This window comes from Pseudophryne corroboree, chromosome 7, assembly GCF_028390025.1.
Source record: "Pseudophryne corroboree isolate aPseCor3 chromosome 7, aPseCor3.hap2, whole genome shotgun sequence".
Classification (NCBI taxonomy): domain Eukaryota; kingdom Metazoa; phylum Chordata; class Amphibia; order Anura; family Myobatrachidae; genus Pseudophryne; species Pseudophryne corroboree.
The window spans coordinates 120,140,903-120,159,322 of NC_086450.1; the positions used below are offsets into that span (position 1 = coordinate 120,140,903).

General features: G+C 43.5%; 1 protein-coding gene across 4 annotated transcripts in view; it reads left to right on the forward strand.

Moving 5' to 3' along the window:
- The window catches only part of LOC134944756 (sodium channel protein type 2 subunit alpha-like), a 423,313-nt gene that overhangs the window by 275,295 nt on the left and 129,598 nt on the right, over positions 1-18,420 (forward strand). For all 4 annotated transcript variants that reach the window (XM_063933594.1, XM_063933593.1, XM_063933595.1 and 1 more), the window contains exons 3-5: positions 8,709-9,027; positions 14,079-14,196; positions 18,318-18,408. In XM_063933594.1, the coding sequence (XP_063789664.1) occupies positions 8,761-9,027; positions 14,079-14,196; positions 18,318-18,408 (476 nt within the window). In that variant the 5' untranslated portion in view covers positions 8,709-8,760. The remainder of the gene's footprint in view (positions 1-8,708; positions 9,028-14,078; positions 14,197-18,317; positions 18,409-18,420) is intronic.

Here is an 18,420-nt window from a genome sequence, read left to right on the forward strand (position 1 = left end):
TTAATATATCCGTTCTCTGCCTGAAAAAAGCGATACACACAGTGACTCAGTCAGTCACATACCATATCTGTGTGCACTGCTCAGGCTCAGGCCAGTGTGCTGCATCATCTATTATCTATATATAATATTATATATATCTGTCTGACTGCTCAGCTCACACAGCTTATAATTGTGGGGGAGACTGGGGAGCACTACTGCAGTGCCAGTTATAGGTTATAGCAGGAGCCAGGAGTACATAATATATTATATAGTGAGTGACCACCAGACACACAGTGCAGTTTATTTAATATATCCGTTCTCTGCCTGAAAAAAGCGATACACACAGTGACTCAGTCAGTCACATACCATATCTGTGTGCACTGCTCAGGCTCAGGCCAGTGTGCTGCATCATCTATTATCTATATATAATATTATATATATCTGTCTGACTGCTCAGCTCACACAGCTTATAATTGTGGGGGAGACTGGGGAGCACTACTGCAGTGCCAGTTATAGGTTATAGCAGGAGCCAGGAGTACATAATATATTATATAGTGAGTGACCACCAGACACACAGTGCAGTTTATTTAATATATCCGTTCTCTGCCTGAAAAAAGCGATACACACAGTGACTCAGTCAGTCACATACCATATCTGTGTGCACTGCTCAGGCTCAGGCCAGTGTGCTGCATCATCTATTATCTATATATAATATTATATATATCTGTCTGACTGCTCAGCTCACACAGCTTATAATTGTGGGGGAGACTGGGGAGCACTACTGCAGTGCCAGTTATAGGTTATAGCAGGAGCCAGGAGTACATAATATATTATATAGTGAGTGACCACCAGACACACAGTGCAGTTTATTTAATATATCCGTTCTCTGCCTGAAAAAAGCGATACACACAGTGACTCAGTCAGTCACATACCATATCTGTGTGCACTGCTCAGGCTCAGGCCAGTGTGCTGCATCATCTATATATATTATATATCTGTCTGACTGCTCAGCTCACACAGCTTATAATTGTGGGGGAGACTGGGGAGCACTACTGCAGTGCCAGTTATAGGTTATAGCAGGAGCCAGGAGTACATATTATATTAAAATTAAACAGTGCACACTTTTGCTGCAGGAGTGCCACTGCCAGTGTGACTGACCAGTGACCTGACCACACTGACCACCAGTATAGTTAGTAGTATACTTATATTGTGATTGCCTGAAAAAGTTAAACACTCGTCGTGTGACTTCACTTGTGTGTTTTTTTTTTTTTTATTCTATAAAAATAAAACTCATTCTGCTGACAGACAGTGTCCAGCAGGTCCGTCATTATATAATATATAATATATACCTGTCCGGCTGCAGTAGTGATATATATATATTTTTTATATCATTTATCATCCAGTCGCAGCAGACACAGTACGGTAGTTCACGGCTTTGGCTACCTCTGTGTCTCTGCACTCGGCAGGCAGTCCGTCCATAATTGTAATACCACCTAACCGTGGATTTTTTTCATTCTTCTTTATACATACATAGTTACATAGACATCTTCTCTTTATCAACCAGTCTATATTAGCTGCAGACACAGTACAGTACGGTAGTTCACGGCTTTGGCTACCTCTGTGTCTGCACTCGGCAGGCAGTCCGTCCATAATTGTATACCACCTAACCGTGGTTTTTTTTCATTCTTCTTTATACATACATAGTTACATAGACATCTTCTCTTTATCAACCAGTCTATATTAGCTGCAGACACAGTACAGTACGGTAGTTCACGGCTGTGGCTACCTCTGTGTCTGCACTCGGCAGGCAGTCCGTCCATAATTGTATACCACCTAACCGTGGATTTTTTTTCATTCTTCTTTATACATACATAGTTACATAGACATCTTCTCTTTATCAACCAGTCTATATTAGCTGCAGACACAGTACAGTACGGTAGTTCTGCAGACACAGTACAGTACGGTAGTTCACGGCTGTGGCTACCTCTGTGTCTGCAGTCGGCAGGCAGTCCATAATTGTATACTAGTATCCATCTCCATTGTTTACCTGAGGTGCCTATTAAAATATGGAGAACAAAAATGTTGAGGTTCCAAAATTAGGGAAAGATCAAGATCCACTTCCACCTCGTGCTGAAGCTGCTGCCACTAGTCATGGCCGAGACGATGAAATGCCAGCAACGTCGTCTGCCAAGGCCGATGCCCAATGTCATAGTACAGAGCATGTCAAATCCAAAACACCAAATATCAGAAAAAAAAGGACTCCAAAACCTAAAATAAAATTGTCGGAGGAGAAGCGTAAACTTGCCAATATGCCATTTACCACACGGAGTGGCAAGGAACGGCTGAGGCCCTGGCCTATGTTCATGGCTAGTGGTTCAGCTTCACATGAGGATGGAAGCACTCAGCCTCTCGCTAGAAAAATGAAAAGACTCAAGCTGGCAAAAGCAGCACAGCAAAGAACTGTGCATTCTTCGAAATCCCAAATCCACAAGGAGAGTCCAATTGTGTCGGTTGCGATGCCTGACCTTCCCAACACTGGACGTGAAGAGCATGCGCCTTCCACCATTTGCACGCCCCCTGCAAGTGCTGGAAGGAGCACCCGCAGTCCAGTTCCTGATAGTCAGATTGAAGATGTCAGTGTTGAAGTACACCAGGATGAGGAGGATATGGGTGTTGCTGGCGCTGGGGAGGAAATTGACCAGGAGGATTCTGATGGTGAGGTGGTTTGTTTAAGTCAGGCACCCGGGGAGACACCTGTTGTCCGTGGGAGGAATATGGCCGTTGACATGCCAGGTGAAAATACCAAAAAAATCAGCTCTTCGGTGTGGAGGTATTTCACCAGAAATGCGGACAACAGGTGTCAAGCCGTGTGTTCCCTTTGTCAAGCTGTAATAAGTAGGGGTAAGGACGTTAACCACCTCGGAACATCCTCCCTTATACGTCACCTGCAGCGCATTCATAATAAGTCAGTGACAAGTTCAAAAACTTTGGGTGACAGCGGAAGCAGTCCACTGACCAGTAAATCCCTTCCTCTTGTAACCAAGCTCACGCAAACCACCCCACCAACTCCCTCAGTGTCAATTTCCTCCTTCCCCAGGAATGCCAATAGTCCTGCAGGCCATGTCACTGGCAATTCTGACGAGTCCTCTCCTGCCTGGGATTCCTCCGATGCATCCTTGCGTGTAACGCCTACTGCTGCTGGCGCTGCTGTTGTTGCCGCTGGGAGTCGATGGTCATCCCAGAGGGGAAGTCGTAAGCCCACTTGTACTACTTCCAGTAAGCAATTGACTGTTCAACAGTCCTTTGCGAGGAAGATGAAATATCACAGCAGTCATCCTACTGCAAAGCGGATAACTGAGTCCTTGACAACTATGTTGGTGTTAGACGTGCGTCCGGTATCCGCCGTTAGTTCACAGGGAACTAGGCAATTTATTGAGGCAGTGTGCCCCCGTTACCAAATACCATCTAGGTTCCACTTCTCTAGGCAGGCGATACCGAGAATGTACACGGACGTCAGAAAAAGACTCACCAGTGTCCTAAAAAATGCAGTTGTACCCAATGTCCACTTAACCACGGACATGTGGACAAGTGGAGCAGGGCAGGGTCAGGACTATATGACTGTGACAGCCCACTGGGTAGATGTATGGACTCCCGCCGCAAGAACAGCAGCGGCGGCACCAGTAGCAGCATCTCGCAAACGCCAACTCTTTCCTAGGCAGGCTACGCTTTGTATCACCGCTTTCCAGAATACGCACACAGCTGAAAACCTCTTACGGCAACTGAGGAAGATCATCGCGGAATGGCTTACCCCAATTGGACTCTCCTGTGGATTTGTGGCATCGGACAACGCCAGCAATATTGTGTGTGCATTAAATATGGGCAAATTCCAGCACGTCCCATGTTTTGCACATACCTTGAATTTGGTGGTGCAGAATTTTTTAAAAAACGACAGGGGCGTGCAAGAGATGCTGTCGGTGGCCAGAAAAATTGCGGGACACTTTCGGCGTACAGGCACCACGTACAGAAGACTGGAGCACCACCAAAAACTACTGAACCTGCCCTGCCATCATCTGAAGCAAGAAGTGGTAACGAGGTGGAATTCAACCCTCTATATGCTTCAGAGGTTGGAGGAGCAGCAAAAGGCCATTCAAGCCTATACAATTGAGCACGATATAGGAGGTGGAATGCACCTGTCTCAAGTGCAGTGGAGAATGATTTCAACGTTGTGCAAGGTTCTGATGCCCTTTGAACTTGCCACACGTGAAGTCAGTTCAGACACTGCCAGCCTGAGTCAGGTCATTCCCCTCATCAGGCTTTTGCAGAAGAAGCTGGAGGCATTGAAGAAGGAGCTAAAAGGGAGCGATTCCGCTAGGCATGTGGGACTTGTGGATGCAGCCCTTAATTCGCTTAACAAGGATTCACGGGTGGTCAATCTGTTGAAATCAGAGCACTACATTTTGGCCACCGTGCTCGATCCTAGATTTAAAGCCTACCTTGGATCTCTCTTTCCGGCAGACACAAGTCTGCTGGGGTTGAAAGACCTGCTGGTGACAAAATTGTCAAGTCAAGCGGAACGCGACCTGTCAACATCTCCTCCTTCACATTCTCCCGCAACTGGGGGTGCGAGGAAAAGGCTCAGAATTCCGAGCCCACCCGCTGGCGGTGATGCAGGGCAGTCTGGAGCGACTGCTGATGCTGACATCTGGTCCGGACTGAAGGACCTGACAACGATTACGGACATGTCGTCTACTGTCACTGCATATGATTCTCTCAACATTGATAGAATGGTGGAGGATTATATGAGTGACCGCATCCAAGTAGGCACGTCACACAGTCCGTACTTATACTGGCAGGAAAAAGAGGCAATTTGGAGGCCCTTGCACAAACTGGCTTTATTCTACCTAAGTTGCCCTCCCACAAGTGTGTACTCCGAAAGAGTGTTTAGTGCCGCCGCTCACCTTGTCAGCAATCGGCGTACGAGGTTACATCCAGAAAATGTGGAGAAGATGATGTTCATTAAAATGAATTATAATCAATTCCTCCGCGGAGACATTGACCAGCAGCAATTGCCTCCACAAAGTACACAGGGAGCTGAGATGGTGGATTCCAGTGGGGACGAATTGATAATCTGTGAGGAGGGGGATGTACACGGTGATATATCGGAGGGTGAAGATGAGGTGGACATCTTGCCTCTGTAGAGCCAGTTTGTGCAAGGAGAGATTAATTGCTTCTTTTTTGGGGGGGGTCCAAACCAACCCGTCATATCAGTCACAGTCGTGTGGCAGACCCTGTCACTGAAATGATGGGTTGGTTAAAGTGTGCATGTCCTGTTTTGTTTATACAACATAAGGGTGGGTGGGAGGGCCCAAGGACAATTCCATCTTGCACCTCTTTTTTCTTTTCTTTTTCTTTGCATCATGTGCTGATTGGGGAGGGTTTTTTGGAAGGGACATCCTGCGTGACACTGCAGTGCCACTCCTAGATGGGCCCGGTGTTTGTGTCGGCCACTAGGGTCGCTAATCTTACTCACACAGTCAGCTACCTCATTGCGCCTCTTTTTTTCTTTGCGTCATGTGCTGTTTGGGGAGGGTTTTTTGGAAGGGACATCCTGCGTGACACTGCAGTGCCACTCCTAGATGGGCCCGGTGTTTGTGTCGGCCACTAGGGTCGCTAATCTTACTCACACAGCTACCTCATTGCGCCTCTTTTTTTCTTTGCGTCATGTGCTGTTTGGGGAGGGTTTTTTGGAAGGGACATCCTGCGTGACACTGCAGTGCCACTCCTAGATGGGCCCGGTGTTTGTGTCGGCCACTAGGGTCGCTAATCTTACTCACACAGCTACCTCATTGCGCCTCTTTTTTTCTTTGCGTCATGTGCTGTTTGGGGAGGGTTTTTTGGAAGGGACATCCTGCGTGACACTGCAGTGCCACTCCTAGATGGGCCCGGTGTTTGTGTCGGCCACTAGGGTCGCTTATCTTACTCACACAGCGACCTCGGTGCAAATTTTAGGACTAAAAATAATATTGTGAGGTGTGAGGTATTCAGAATAGACTGAAAATGAGTGTAAATTATGGTTTTTGAGGTTAATAATACTTTGGGATCAAAATGACCCCCAAATTCTATGATTTAAGCTGTTTTTTAGTGTTTTTTGAAAAAAAACACCCGAATCCAAAACACACCCGAATCCGACAAAAAAAATTCGGTGAGGTTTTGCCAAAACGCGTTCGAACCCAAAACACGGCCGCGGAACCGAACCCAAAACCAAAACACAAAACCCGAAAAATTTCAGGCGCTCATCTCTACTATGGAGAGGTGTCTCTAGAATCATTGGGACAGAGGTCCCTTAAAAATGTTGCTATGGAGCCCACAAAGTTCTGGTTGTGCCCTGCTCAGAGGCAGGGTGGCAAATAGGGGGGAGCTAAGGGGGATGCGCCCGGGTGCAGGATTTAAGGGGACGCCGAGGAGTTACAGAGGAGCAGGTTTGTGTTTTTTTTAACCGGCAGTGCTGTGCTGCTCCATTGAGACAGCAGATGGCTCCCAGGGTAGTGTCTCTGACCCTCCTGTCTGCCTGCAGCTGGCTCCAATATCTGGGATTTCTCCTATGCCGGCAACTGTCTTAAACTGTCTTCTTTGCCATGCAGTGCAGCTACTAGCAGGCAGTGCACCGTGCAAGCTATAGAAGCGAGCTGTTAGTGCTGTTTTTTTCTGCAGGCTATGATCCCGGCTGCCTGCCCAGCACCAACCAATAACAAGCTGCCGGCTACACACAACAACTAAGAGCCTGGACAACCTCCAACTTTCACTGAGTATCACTACAGCAGCTTTGTTGTTAGTTTAAAGGCAGACTTTATTATCAGCACTGAGCTCCCAGTTAGCAGTATCAACCTCCGCTTTGCTTATAGGGGGATGTAGTGTTGTGATGTAGTGTACCATATAGGGTATGTAGTGTAGTAATGTATTGCAGTATATAGGGGCATGTAGTGTAGTGATGTAGTTCAGCGTGTAGGGAGATGTAGTGTAGTGCAGTGTATAGGGGCCTGTAGTGTATTGATGTAGTTCAGCGTGTAGGGAGATGTAGTGTAGTGCAGTGTATAGGGGCCTGTAGTGTAGTGATGTAGTTCAGCGTGTAGGGAGATGTAGTGTAGTGCAGTGTATAGGGGAATGTAGTGAAGTGATGTAGTTCAATGTGTAGGGGGATGTAGTGTGGTGCAGTGTATATAGGCGCATGTAGTGTAGTGATGTAGTTCAGTGTGTAGATGGATGTAGGGTAGTGCAGTATATAGGTGCATGTAGTGTAGTGATGTAGTTCAGCATGTAGGGGGGTGTAGTGCAGTGTATAGGGCCATGTAGTGCACTTATGGGGTGTAGCATATAAAGAGATGTAGTGTAGTAATGTAGTGTACCATGTAGGGTATGTACTGTAGCAATGTATTGCAGTATATAGGGGCATGTAGTACACTGATGTGGTGAGGCATATAAGGGGATGTAGTGTAGTGATGTAGTGTAGCATAAAGGGTATGTAGTGCAGTGCATGTAGTGAAATGATGTAATTCAGCGTGTATAGGATGTAGTACAGTGTATAGGGGAAAGTAGTGCAGTGATAAAGTGTTATGATAATGCAGTGATATAGTGCAATGTATGGGGACACACAGTGCGGCATGTAGTGGAACACGCTGCTGGGGGGCGCATGTGACACAGGGCATTTTTACGAAATTTTTGATAATCTGATTATTTTAGTCTGACAGGGTTTGTTTGTGGGGTTTTCTTGGGGAAGAAGAGGGGGTGGCTGGGGGCGCCAAATTACTGCCTTGCCCCGGGTGACGAAAATGCTAGTCTCGGCCCTGTCAGAGGTGGTGGAAAAATTAAATACTTTTAGCCTGGAGACAAAAAAAGCCACACTCCCTCTCACAAAGAAGGGAACTCCCACTAAATTATCTTCTCTGTTATCTCCCCCTTTTTCTAAATAAGAGCATCTTGTGTTTTGGCCACATGGCTGCAAATAAGAACACTCATGACCTTATTCCACATTAAGCATGGGACACTGCTGACGACTACCATAGAATGTTGCCAAAATTGTACCCTTGCAGATGCTGACAACTTTTCCCACAAACCACAAAAGAGCTTTTTTTTATTGTACTCCTGTAAATTAATCTTATTGGTATCAGTATCGGCTAATCATTTTAGCGACCCACAAATTAAAGCTAGGGCATACTTGCTGGCACTCTTGTTGCATGCAGTTGTCCGGCACAAGTTCTTATAATCACAGTGTCATCTGAAAGTCAGACAAACCTAGATAGATTATGTCAGTGGCTAAGCAACAGAATAGGAACATTCATTGGCAAAAATATACACCACCTATGAAGCTGGCCACATACAGTCAGATTTATTCATGCCTCAATCATATCTGTATAGAATTTAGATACGTGTGGTGGGACAAATAGATAACATTTGGTCGTTTGGCAATCAATGTAGGTCAATTGGTACATAATCTAAGCGATTAGCTGTGACAACAAACACCCCCATATGTTCCAAGCCGCCTTTTGATTGGTGTTCTTGAGTTTTTGTTTCCCACTATGGGACAGTGTTAAGGTATTTAAAAAAAAAAAAGGATAATTATCCATTAATCAAGTAATGTTTGATTGGCGTTCGAAAGTGTGATTGATCAATAGATGCTATCTTGGTGCTCAATGGTCTTTATCTACTAACATTGCATTTACCTATAATTTCAGAATTCCATTATGAAAGGAGCTAAGCAGTAAATAAAAGGTGCAGGATGAAAAGATGGCGCAGGCACGACTTGTACCACCAGGACCCGACAGCTTCCACTACTTTACCAGGGAGTCTCTTACTGCTATCGAGAAGCGTATTGCAGAGGAGAAAGCAAAGAAGCCGAAACAAGACCACATCAATGATGATGACGAGAATGGCCCTAAGCCAAGCAGTGACTTGGAAGCGGGCAAAAGTTTGCCATTTATATACGGTGATATACCTGCAGGAATGGTGTCAGAACCATTGGAGGACCTAGATCCATATTATATGACTCAAAAAGTAAGTCACACTTTTATTTATTTTTAACTTAGTTTGCTTTTAGCTGTGTAGAAATCTGAAAGGAAATTGTGCTATTTAGAAAACTCACAGGATTATTGCAAATTATTCTCAATGTACAGTATCTATAGATTTCATTGTGTAAGAACCAAACATTGCTAACATCTGATTCTGCAGTCTGGAAGTTTGTGTTTGGTGTTCCATGGAAGGCGCTCTTGCAGCCCCCTTCCCATGAGATAGGTGTTCCGGGAAGTTGTGCACGCAACAGTGAAACTCAGTGTTGAGTTTAACATAATAACCTCAGCTCTTTACTGATAGCACTGGGGCTCTTACTAACATTCCTAGGCATTGGATGTTGCAATAATAAATGTGAAATCGTAAATAAAAAGTATAATATGTGACCCTTCAGGAAGACGTTTCGGTCACTTGCTGCATTGCAGAGGGTTCCGCAGGGTAGGAACTGTGGCCCATAATGGGGCTGCTGCTGAGTTGTGGGCAGTTGCAGTAGCCTGGTTTACTACCTCATGTTAATGCAAGTATCTGTTCAACTAATGCTTGAGTTCATGTGCGTGCCAGTGAAAATGCCGTCCATCCCTCTGATTTTACAGTGCCGCAACAAGAATCATTACTATTGCCACTTGCACAAGCCCCATGCTAGGTATCAGAGATCTATCAGAAACAGGATTCCCCACCCCATACACACAACTCTGAATTACAGTTTTTGATACATTCCCACGGCACTCCCAAAGGCGGTTACGTGCATTCTCACCACCCAGTTCCCCACCCAAAAACTCTCTGTTTCATTTGTCCATAGAACTGCAATTGCCAACATGGCCAATGGGACTTGTAGTTCCTCTTTATACAATACTAAGGAGTAAATTACAAAGTTCATTTTTAAAAAAAAGTACTGGATTTTAAATACTCATCGTCTCTATACTTAGGGATCTTCTTGTAAAGATCTCTGAGAGATTACACACAACTTGCTCCCACCAGAGCCACAAAGGAAAGGCTGGGGTTTGTCTACACATAACAAATTTGGGTGGTTACGCTCTGATTGACTAGAACGTGAGAAAGCCGTTCTGAATCGTTGCCTTCAGATAAACCATATGTTATTTATGAATGAACCTGATTGTATGGACAATTCATTGATATATTTTATGCTTACCAATTTTCTTGGGTGACCCATTTGATAATAAGACCAGCCAAGCTTATCATAGCTTGTTACTACAGATGGAGCCACGCTCATCTTGGCTTCTCTGCTGCGCCTAGGCACACCAAGGTTTATTAGCATAAACCCTTCATCTATTGTATTGTTCTCAGATGCAATACAATACAGAGAGAACAATACAGTCATTACAGCAGGGGATTAAGTCCGACTGCCCTGGCTCAGTTAATCCTATTAAAGGCCAAAATGAAGATGGCTCCATCTGTAGTTGCAGCTTTTGCAGAAGATCCCCACTCTGGTTATCTTGGAGCCACTTTGTGCCTAGATTGGATGGTCTTAATTTAGGTACACATTCTGCAATAATTGGTCCCATCAGCTGATTTTCTGGTGCTTGGTCCAGTAATCTCAGAGGGCCTGATTCAGAGGGGCATGTAGTTGCGATGCCGGATGCAAGTAGCCGATGTTTTCAGTCTGCACATGTGTCTGAGTCCCATTGCACATGCGTTCCGATGGTTACTGTTTGGAGATGCAGAGAAATTTATTTTCAGTGGATTTTCCTGTGATGTAACAGGAGGATGGCTAGCCAGACGCAGGGAAGTGGCCACACACATCTGCATCAAATAACGCAGTAGCGCTTACACCCAAAGCGATGTTCAGATGGCAAAATTGCACCTTCTGTAAGGCTATTGCAATCTTTGGTGCTGCCACCGATGAAGCGACGCTGGTGCTTCTAAGTACACGCCACAACTGAATACAACACTGCCAGTGGGCAGCTCAGTATTGGTCATGGCATGGGCCTAAAGACGCAGATGCAGTTGCAGAAAAAGACAAAGCCGCATCTTCGTGAACCTCTGAGTCAGGCCCAGAGGATGCATGCAGCACCCAGGACCAATTATCATTCCAAAACTAGTTGGGTTGGATGATTGGATCTAACTTCCAGAATGATGAGTCGATATCATGCATTTTGTAGTGTGTATGAATTCCTGGTCATTTGTCTGACATTTCTGTTGAGAGTATATTTCAAAACATCACTGTTGTGACGATCTTAGGATAGGTAATCATTCTGATGGGAACAATAAACCACTACTGTGTACACTCAAAATCGCATGTTTAAGGATATTTCAAGTCCCCACAGTGTTAATATAAAATTACTTGGTCTTAGAATAGTCACTGTACTCCTGGGCGACTTGCAACATCCATGTAACATACATTGTAGTCTGTACATTTCTACCTGTTTCAATACCTTGTTTTATTGTATTATTGTGGTGACAATATCGGTACACACTAAAAGGTTATGCAATAGATTTTTAGTTCCTATATTGCAAAATGTTTGGTCACAATAGAGACGACTTGAAGGTCTGTACTTTAACTATGTTAAACTCTGTAGAGTATATTAAATTATGTAACCATAAGAGTTTTACAGTAAACAAACCATAATAGTTTAGGCCTCCTCCAGTCACAAACCTGTCCAATTTCCACAATTACCTTGGTCAACGTTTGTCCATAATTGATCATTAATCTTGTTGACCTTTCCATTAGCAATTTACTTAATTGGAACTTGGTGTGACTCGGTGATCATTAGATAGCTCAATGACGATCATGTTTGCAGCACAATGCATGCTCGGCCAGTTTCATAGAAAGACAAAGAACAATCTGCTGTCGCACAATCTATGTTTACGTGCCTGCAAATTATGCCAAAATCCTCAAATGCCAACCAAAGTTCATGTCTGAAATGTAGTCGTGACTGGAGAGTCAGGAACATTAAAATATATTACATAATTCCACTCAACAAATGTTATTGTTAAAGGAGCTGTTCAATGTTCTGTTTGACACTCACCCATTTTTAATTAGATGATTTCAAAACATTGTGATAGACAGACTTGTTGGTTCATTTCTAGTGTCTAAGGGGGTGATTGAGACCTGATCGCTGCTGTGCGTTTTCGCTCAACGGGCGATCAGGTCATAACTGTGCATGCGTATGGCAATAACAAAGGTCATTACCATCAGTGACAGGATGGTACAAAAATTCCGATCGCACAGGCGTTCGCAAGATGATTGACAGGAAGAGGCCTTTTGTGGTTGGTAACTGACCTTTTACTGGGAGTGTCTGGAAAAACGCAGGCGTGCCCAAGCGTTTTCAGAGAGAGTATGTGACATCAGTTCCAACCCAGATCAGCCTGTTCTCATCACACTGTAGGAGTAAGTCCTGGGCTGCGCAGAGACTGCACACAGTGGATTTTTGCATCTCTGTGTACACATAGCATCGCACACTTGCACGGCGAATATACACTCTCCCTGTGGGCTGCGACTATCTGAACGCAGGACAGCAACATTAGCAACTCAATGGTCAGGTCTGAATCACCCCCTAAGCCTATTTAAAAACATTGTGGAAGCCTGTAGGGATTTGCTGATAAAAATTGTGGCACAACTGACATGCAGTGTATGTTACATGAACAAGATACTGAAAAAGTTTAATGTTTTGCTATATGTTATGTGGTTTGGAAACACAATGCAGTTACCTTAATTCCCAGGACTTCTAAAGGTATGATATTCTGCTCAGATTTCCAGCATTGATTCTAAAGTAAATATTCTTGCTGGTCTCCAAAAGGTCACTTAGATGAGATATCTGCAGCTACCATTGGACTTCCAGACATGATGCTTTCAGTAAAGAGTTGGGTGTGCGGGACTTTGTGCAAGTCTTTTTCTTTTTAAAGCAGCAATGATTTACAAGGCAAAACCAACCTGGCTTTGCCTTGTAAGTGATTGCCGCTTTAAAAAATATGCACCAGTCCCGTACCTACGGCAGCTCGCAAGCTATTACATTTGGGCCAAATTCTCATTATGGTAAAATAAGAATTGTGTGATACAGATTACCAGACCAACAAAATTAGACTGTTCTGGAAAATCTGCAACACAGAGAGGGTCTGATTCTGAGTTGGGAACACAGAAAAAAAATACATAAAAAGGAGTAACTTTGTTCCAGGACAAGCCTTGATGTAATGCAAGGGGTGCAAATAATTTTTGTTGATGTTGTTGTTATTATTATTATTATTATTATTAACACTGTGTTTATCATACAGTGTTGGCACTGTGACTGTATTGGGGGGGGGTGGCTTAGGCAAGAGGATATTTTATTAGAGAGGGCCCCTAAAATTGAGTTGCCCCAGGCCCACACAAGTCTTAAGCCACCCCAGTCTCTGAATCAGGGCCATGGTGGGTAATACAGATAACAAATATCTGTAAGTATAGTAATGAAAGCAAATTTAGGTGCCTATGTACTAATCCATGTTACAGGCTGAGTTTGAAAAATGACAGCAAGGAGCTAGCTGGTTGGTACTTTATCTCTCTATTTTATCTCTCTCCAAGGCTTAGTACATAGGTCCCTTAGTAACTGTCACTATAGGGGGCTATGTTAGCATTAAATAAAACCTCCTATTTCTTATTTGCAATTACTAATTAATGCAAAGGCACAGGGTTGCAGATACACATTTAGGAGCAAATAAAAAAAGAACAACAAAGAACAATTTGCTCCTGGTAGAAACCGTGTTGCAATCCTGGGGGTGCAAAAGCATTTATACAGTATGTTTGCATGCTGGGAAAATACAGAATGGGGCTGCTTTTGCATATAGACCATAAACACTGGGCAGCTTTGTTTTTACACTTAAATTTAGAATGAAGTAGGACATAAGTCTTCCCAACTACTGTATAAATCTCTCTGCATACTTTATATTTGCCCTACTTGCATGGCAACATGGTTTTGCCAGGCTGCAAATTGCTCCTTGTTTTAATCCTGTTTTTCATTTGATCCTCACTTTGTATCAGTCCAAGAATGTTTAGAAGTTTTGTTATTGATTTTCCACTAATTGCTTATTTCTCTTTTGTTTTACAGACTTTTATAGTATTGAACAGAGGGAAGGCAATCTTCCGCTTCAGTGCCACGTCTGCCTTGTACATTTTAACTCCTTTTAACCCTCTTAGAAAAGTAGCTATTAAGGTTTTGGTACATTCATATCCTTTACAATAAGCTACAAAATAATGTGTCAGTATGAATTCAGTTTCGTATCAACAGTTTCACATAAACTGATAATAGAATAGATAATAGAAATGATCGTTCAGTAAGAGGCAGTCTGAAGTTAACATCTGCTAAGCCATTTGTTTTTACAGTGCAACTTCTGGCTGTTACCAGGTACAAAGTGGCAGAGACTGTTCCTGAGCCTCCACTAGAATTGGCTGCACGCAATTGAAAGTAACTCTGTCATGCAATGTAATGTCACTAATGAACCATGCAATAGTGATGCTGCTACAGGAAAAGTCAGATGTTTGGGTCAGGTCAGGTTACTAGAGAATAATAACACCAGAGAGAAAGTTTTAGATCTTGGTCAAAAGGCTGAGGCCCTTATTTAATAGCCTGCGAATGACAAGCATGACTGCGATTGGGGCGCGTAAGACAGTATTTTTAAAGCTGCATTAATTTAAAAGGCAAAACTTGACTAGTCTGAAACTTGACTGAATCAGGCTAACTTGCAGAAATCGCACCCATGCCTGCAACTACTGTAGCATAGGCATACATAAGGGCATACACTAAATAAAAGAGTCTGTAACTAGCAAGATTGTCACCTGGTTTATGAATCAAGGGTCATATTCAGATGTGGTTGGAGGTGCGTCTCATCACAAAGTACCATTAATTGCGTAGGAGGCAGTACGGCATCAGACTCTCAGTGATAGACAGTCTGATGCCATTTGGGGCAGGGAGGGGCGGAGATGGCATCAGTTTCCCAAAACACAGGCATGTCACTGCCATTGTGAGGGAGTACCAAGACCAGGATCTCCGTTGGAAGACGGAGATCATCTTACCTCTCTGTTGAATCGGCAGCGGCCAGCTTGCATGACACTATGGGTCACGCAACTGACTGATAGTTTTGCAGATAATGTGATACTGCTTACTAGGATGCAGCTCAGATCACTAATGCATTACCATATTAGTGCTATCACTGCTGCTTCCATGTAACAGCAGCAATAGCAACTCTGTCCACAACTGAATCAGGCCTCAAGTGCATTACGGTGCAGAAAGGTTGAGCTACATCACACTAAACAGAACAATAGTGTAGTGTGACTATAGATGCAGTCAGCAGATATGAAAGGAGAAGTACCATGGACACACTCTATAGGGGAAATTTAATTCTCAGCTTTGTGCGGTCACAATTATCATCCAGAGTTGCTATACCCCAACACTGCATATTTTCCTGCGCATCTGCAGTATATGGGGCATGAGGGAAAATGTACCATGTTGGTGAGTGGGAGGTGCCAGCATTAAGACATTCATCATTGCTAATTGAATTGCCCTGTGTTTTGTGTGGATAGTTTACTAAAGCAAAGGATTAGTTTTCTCTGTTAATAAAATAATAATTGATTACGAACTCTTGGAATGACATTCTATAGCCACATCCTATTCATGTAACTGCCAAAACTAATAATATAGTCTCAAAGTTCAGATTCATTCAACTCTTGTGATTTACATGTTAAGTAACATGTATTAAATAGAAATAGTATCATCAAATTCTCCTCTGCAGATACGTTCTGCCAAATAAAAAAAGATGTACAGGCTATGGCACAAATTCAGCAAAGAAGCTGACATGGCGGGTTATGTAAAGTGACATATTCCATTGTGATGATACTTTTTCAGGCTTTATGTAGCAGTTCATTTTACTGTAATATGAATGGCAAGTTGTCATAATGCCCAGGGGGAAGGACTATTCTGGGACCCAGTTACCGCTGGTAATGTTGTCAGGTCTATCAGAAAGGCACATTTAAGCTTCAAAAGACTTCTATTATGGGGAAAGGTATAAGATTTCTGCGTGGTGTGTAACTAATAATTCATGGCAGATTAGCAAAAATGATGTGTATCATAATCTACACAGAGGTCACAACTATTATACTACACTACACAACTGTGAATCACATTAACATAGGGAGACAAACTATATCCAAAAATATTATTATATTTAATAGAGTACATTTAGAAGAGGGGCGTGCTTTTTTTTAACTTACACAATATATCCCAATTACATCATGACATTGTTGAAGAAACATAAGTGTATAAGCTCAAAACTATTTGACCTGCATCCCTTACACAAATAACATTAAAGATTATTTAGAGATGCACTAAGGCAGTGGTTCTCAACCTCGGCCCTCAAGTACCCCCAACAGTTCATGTTTTCCAGGTCTCCTCACAGGATTGCATGTGAAATAATTTGCTCCACCTGTGGGTCTTTTAAAATGTGTCAGTGAGTAATGAATGCACCTGTTCAACTGCCAGGTGACTTGGAAAACATGAACTGTTGGGGGTACTTGAGGACCGAGGTTGAGAATCACTAAACTAAGGTGTTACTCCTGCCAGCAAGAGTTACAGGTCATGCAGCATGCAGCCATTTTCTACAGGGGCTCTGCTAGTTTCTCTGAACAGAAGAGGAGAACATGTTTATTAATCAACCAATGGCAGCAGAGCAGAGTATGTGTGGGAGCGCCAATTACAAGCTGCAATCTGTTTCCTTGCATCTGGGACAGTGATGGGAATGGAGGAGTCATGACAAAAAATGGCTGCCCTGAGCGGCACCCAGGGCTTTAGTTAGGATGAAGTATACTACAGTAACATCTTTTGCCAGGTGAAGTGCATCTTTGAGGCAGATACGGTATTTTGTATGCTAAACAGATATTCCCATTGATACAAAGTACCACATGCCTTAGTAACGTCGCAATTTCTTGGAGATTAGCTGCACTACCATAATTATTGGTGTAGTCATTGATGGTTCATTGTAAGACTAATATCTAAAGAAGAATCTAATATTGCCCATACACGTGCGATTTTGCCTGATTTCATCCGATTTCGATGGATTGGCCTGAGAAATCGGATGAAAAGTAGCAAATCACAGGTGTTTTAGCTACGATTCCGATCCAGTGTGCGGTCCCATGCTCATCGGATCGGAGTCGAAGTTCACAAGGACTGCATATACATTTGTCGGATCCTGGAACCTTGGCTGGGATCGCATACGATACATCGTATGCAAAAGGACTTTGGGGGTCATTCCGAGTTGATCGCTCGCTAGCAGTTTTTAGCAGCCGTGCAAACGCTATGCCGCCTCCCACAGGGAGTGTATTTTAGCTTAGCAGAAGTGCGAACGTTTTTATCGCAGAGCGCCTGCAAAAAATGTTTGTGTAGTTTCAGTGTAGCTCAAAACCTACTCAGCGCTTGTGATCACTTCAGACTATTCAGTTCCGGATTTGACGTCACACACCCACCCAGCATTCGCCCTGCCACGCCTGCATTTTCCCTGGCACGCCTGCGTTTTTCCAAACACTCCCTGAAAATGGTCAGTTGCCACCCAGAAACGCCCACTTCATGTCAATCACTCTGCGGCAACCAGTGCGACTGAAATGCATCGCTAGACCATGTGTGAAACTACATCGTTCGTTGTGCCCATACGTCGCGCGTGTGCATTGCGCCGCATACTGCCTTTTTTAGGCCTGATCGCTGCGCTGTGAACAAATGCAGCTAGCGATCAACTCGGAATGACCACCTTCATACGATGTATCGTATGTGATCCTGCCACCTGAGAAGCTGCTGGTGAGCTCAAGGGAATCCTATGCAACTTCTCCCCTCGAAGAAGCACACATTTTGCTAATTTTATACTGTGTGTAATGCATTCTAAATGAAACCTCATTTACTTACAGACGTGCAACTTAAAAAAAAAGTACGGTACAAGTGTACACTAACCAATAAGACATATGCTTTCATTGTGTAATTATGGAGATTATGTATCAAGCAGTGAATAGAATACAGAAGTGGACCAGTGGAGAAGTTTTCCATAACAACCAATCAGCTTTTAGGTAGCATTTACCAAGTATATTCCATACAATGATAGGTAGAAGCTGATTAGTTGCTATGGACAACTTCTCCACTGGTCCACTCTTTTTATTGCTTGATACATCTACACCTAGGTCGTCAAAGCTAAGCTTGGGTGGTATGGGTTACTAAACATTTGCACTATGCTGCTTAATAACTCCCATGGGTTGTAATAATATGAGGTTTTGGTGTTAATAATACATTGACTTTTTCCTTGACAACAATCCACGTTATTCAGCATGCTAATTATGTGCACTATTTTGACCAACTGTGTGTTCATGACCATGAGTAATCCCCCAGAATGGACAAAGAATGTAGAGTAAGTATGTCT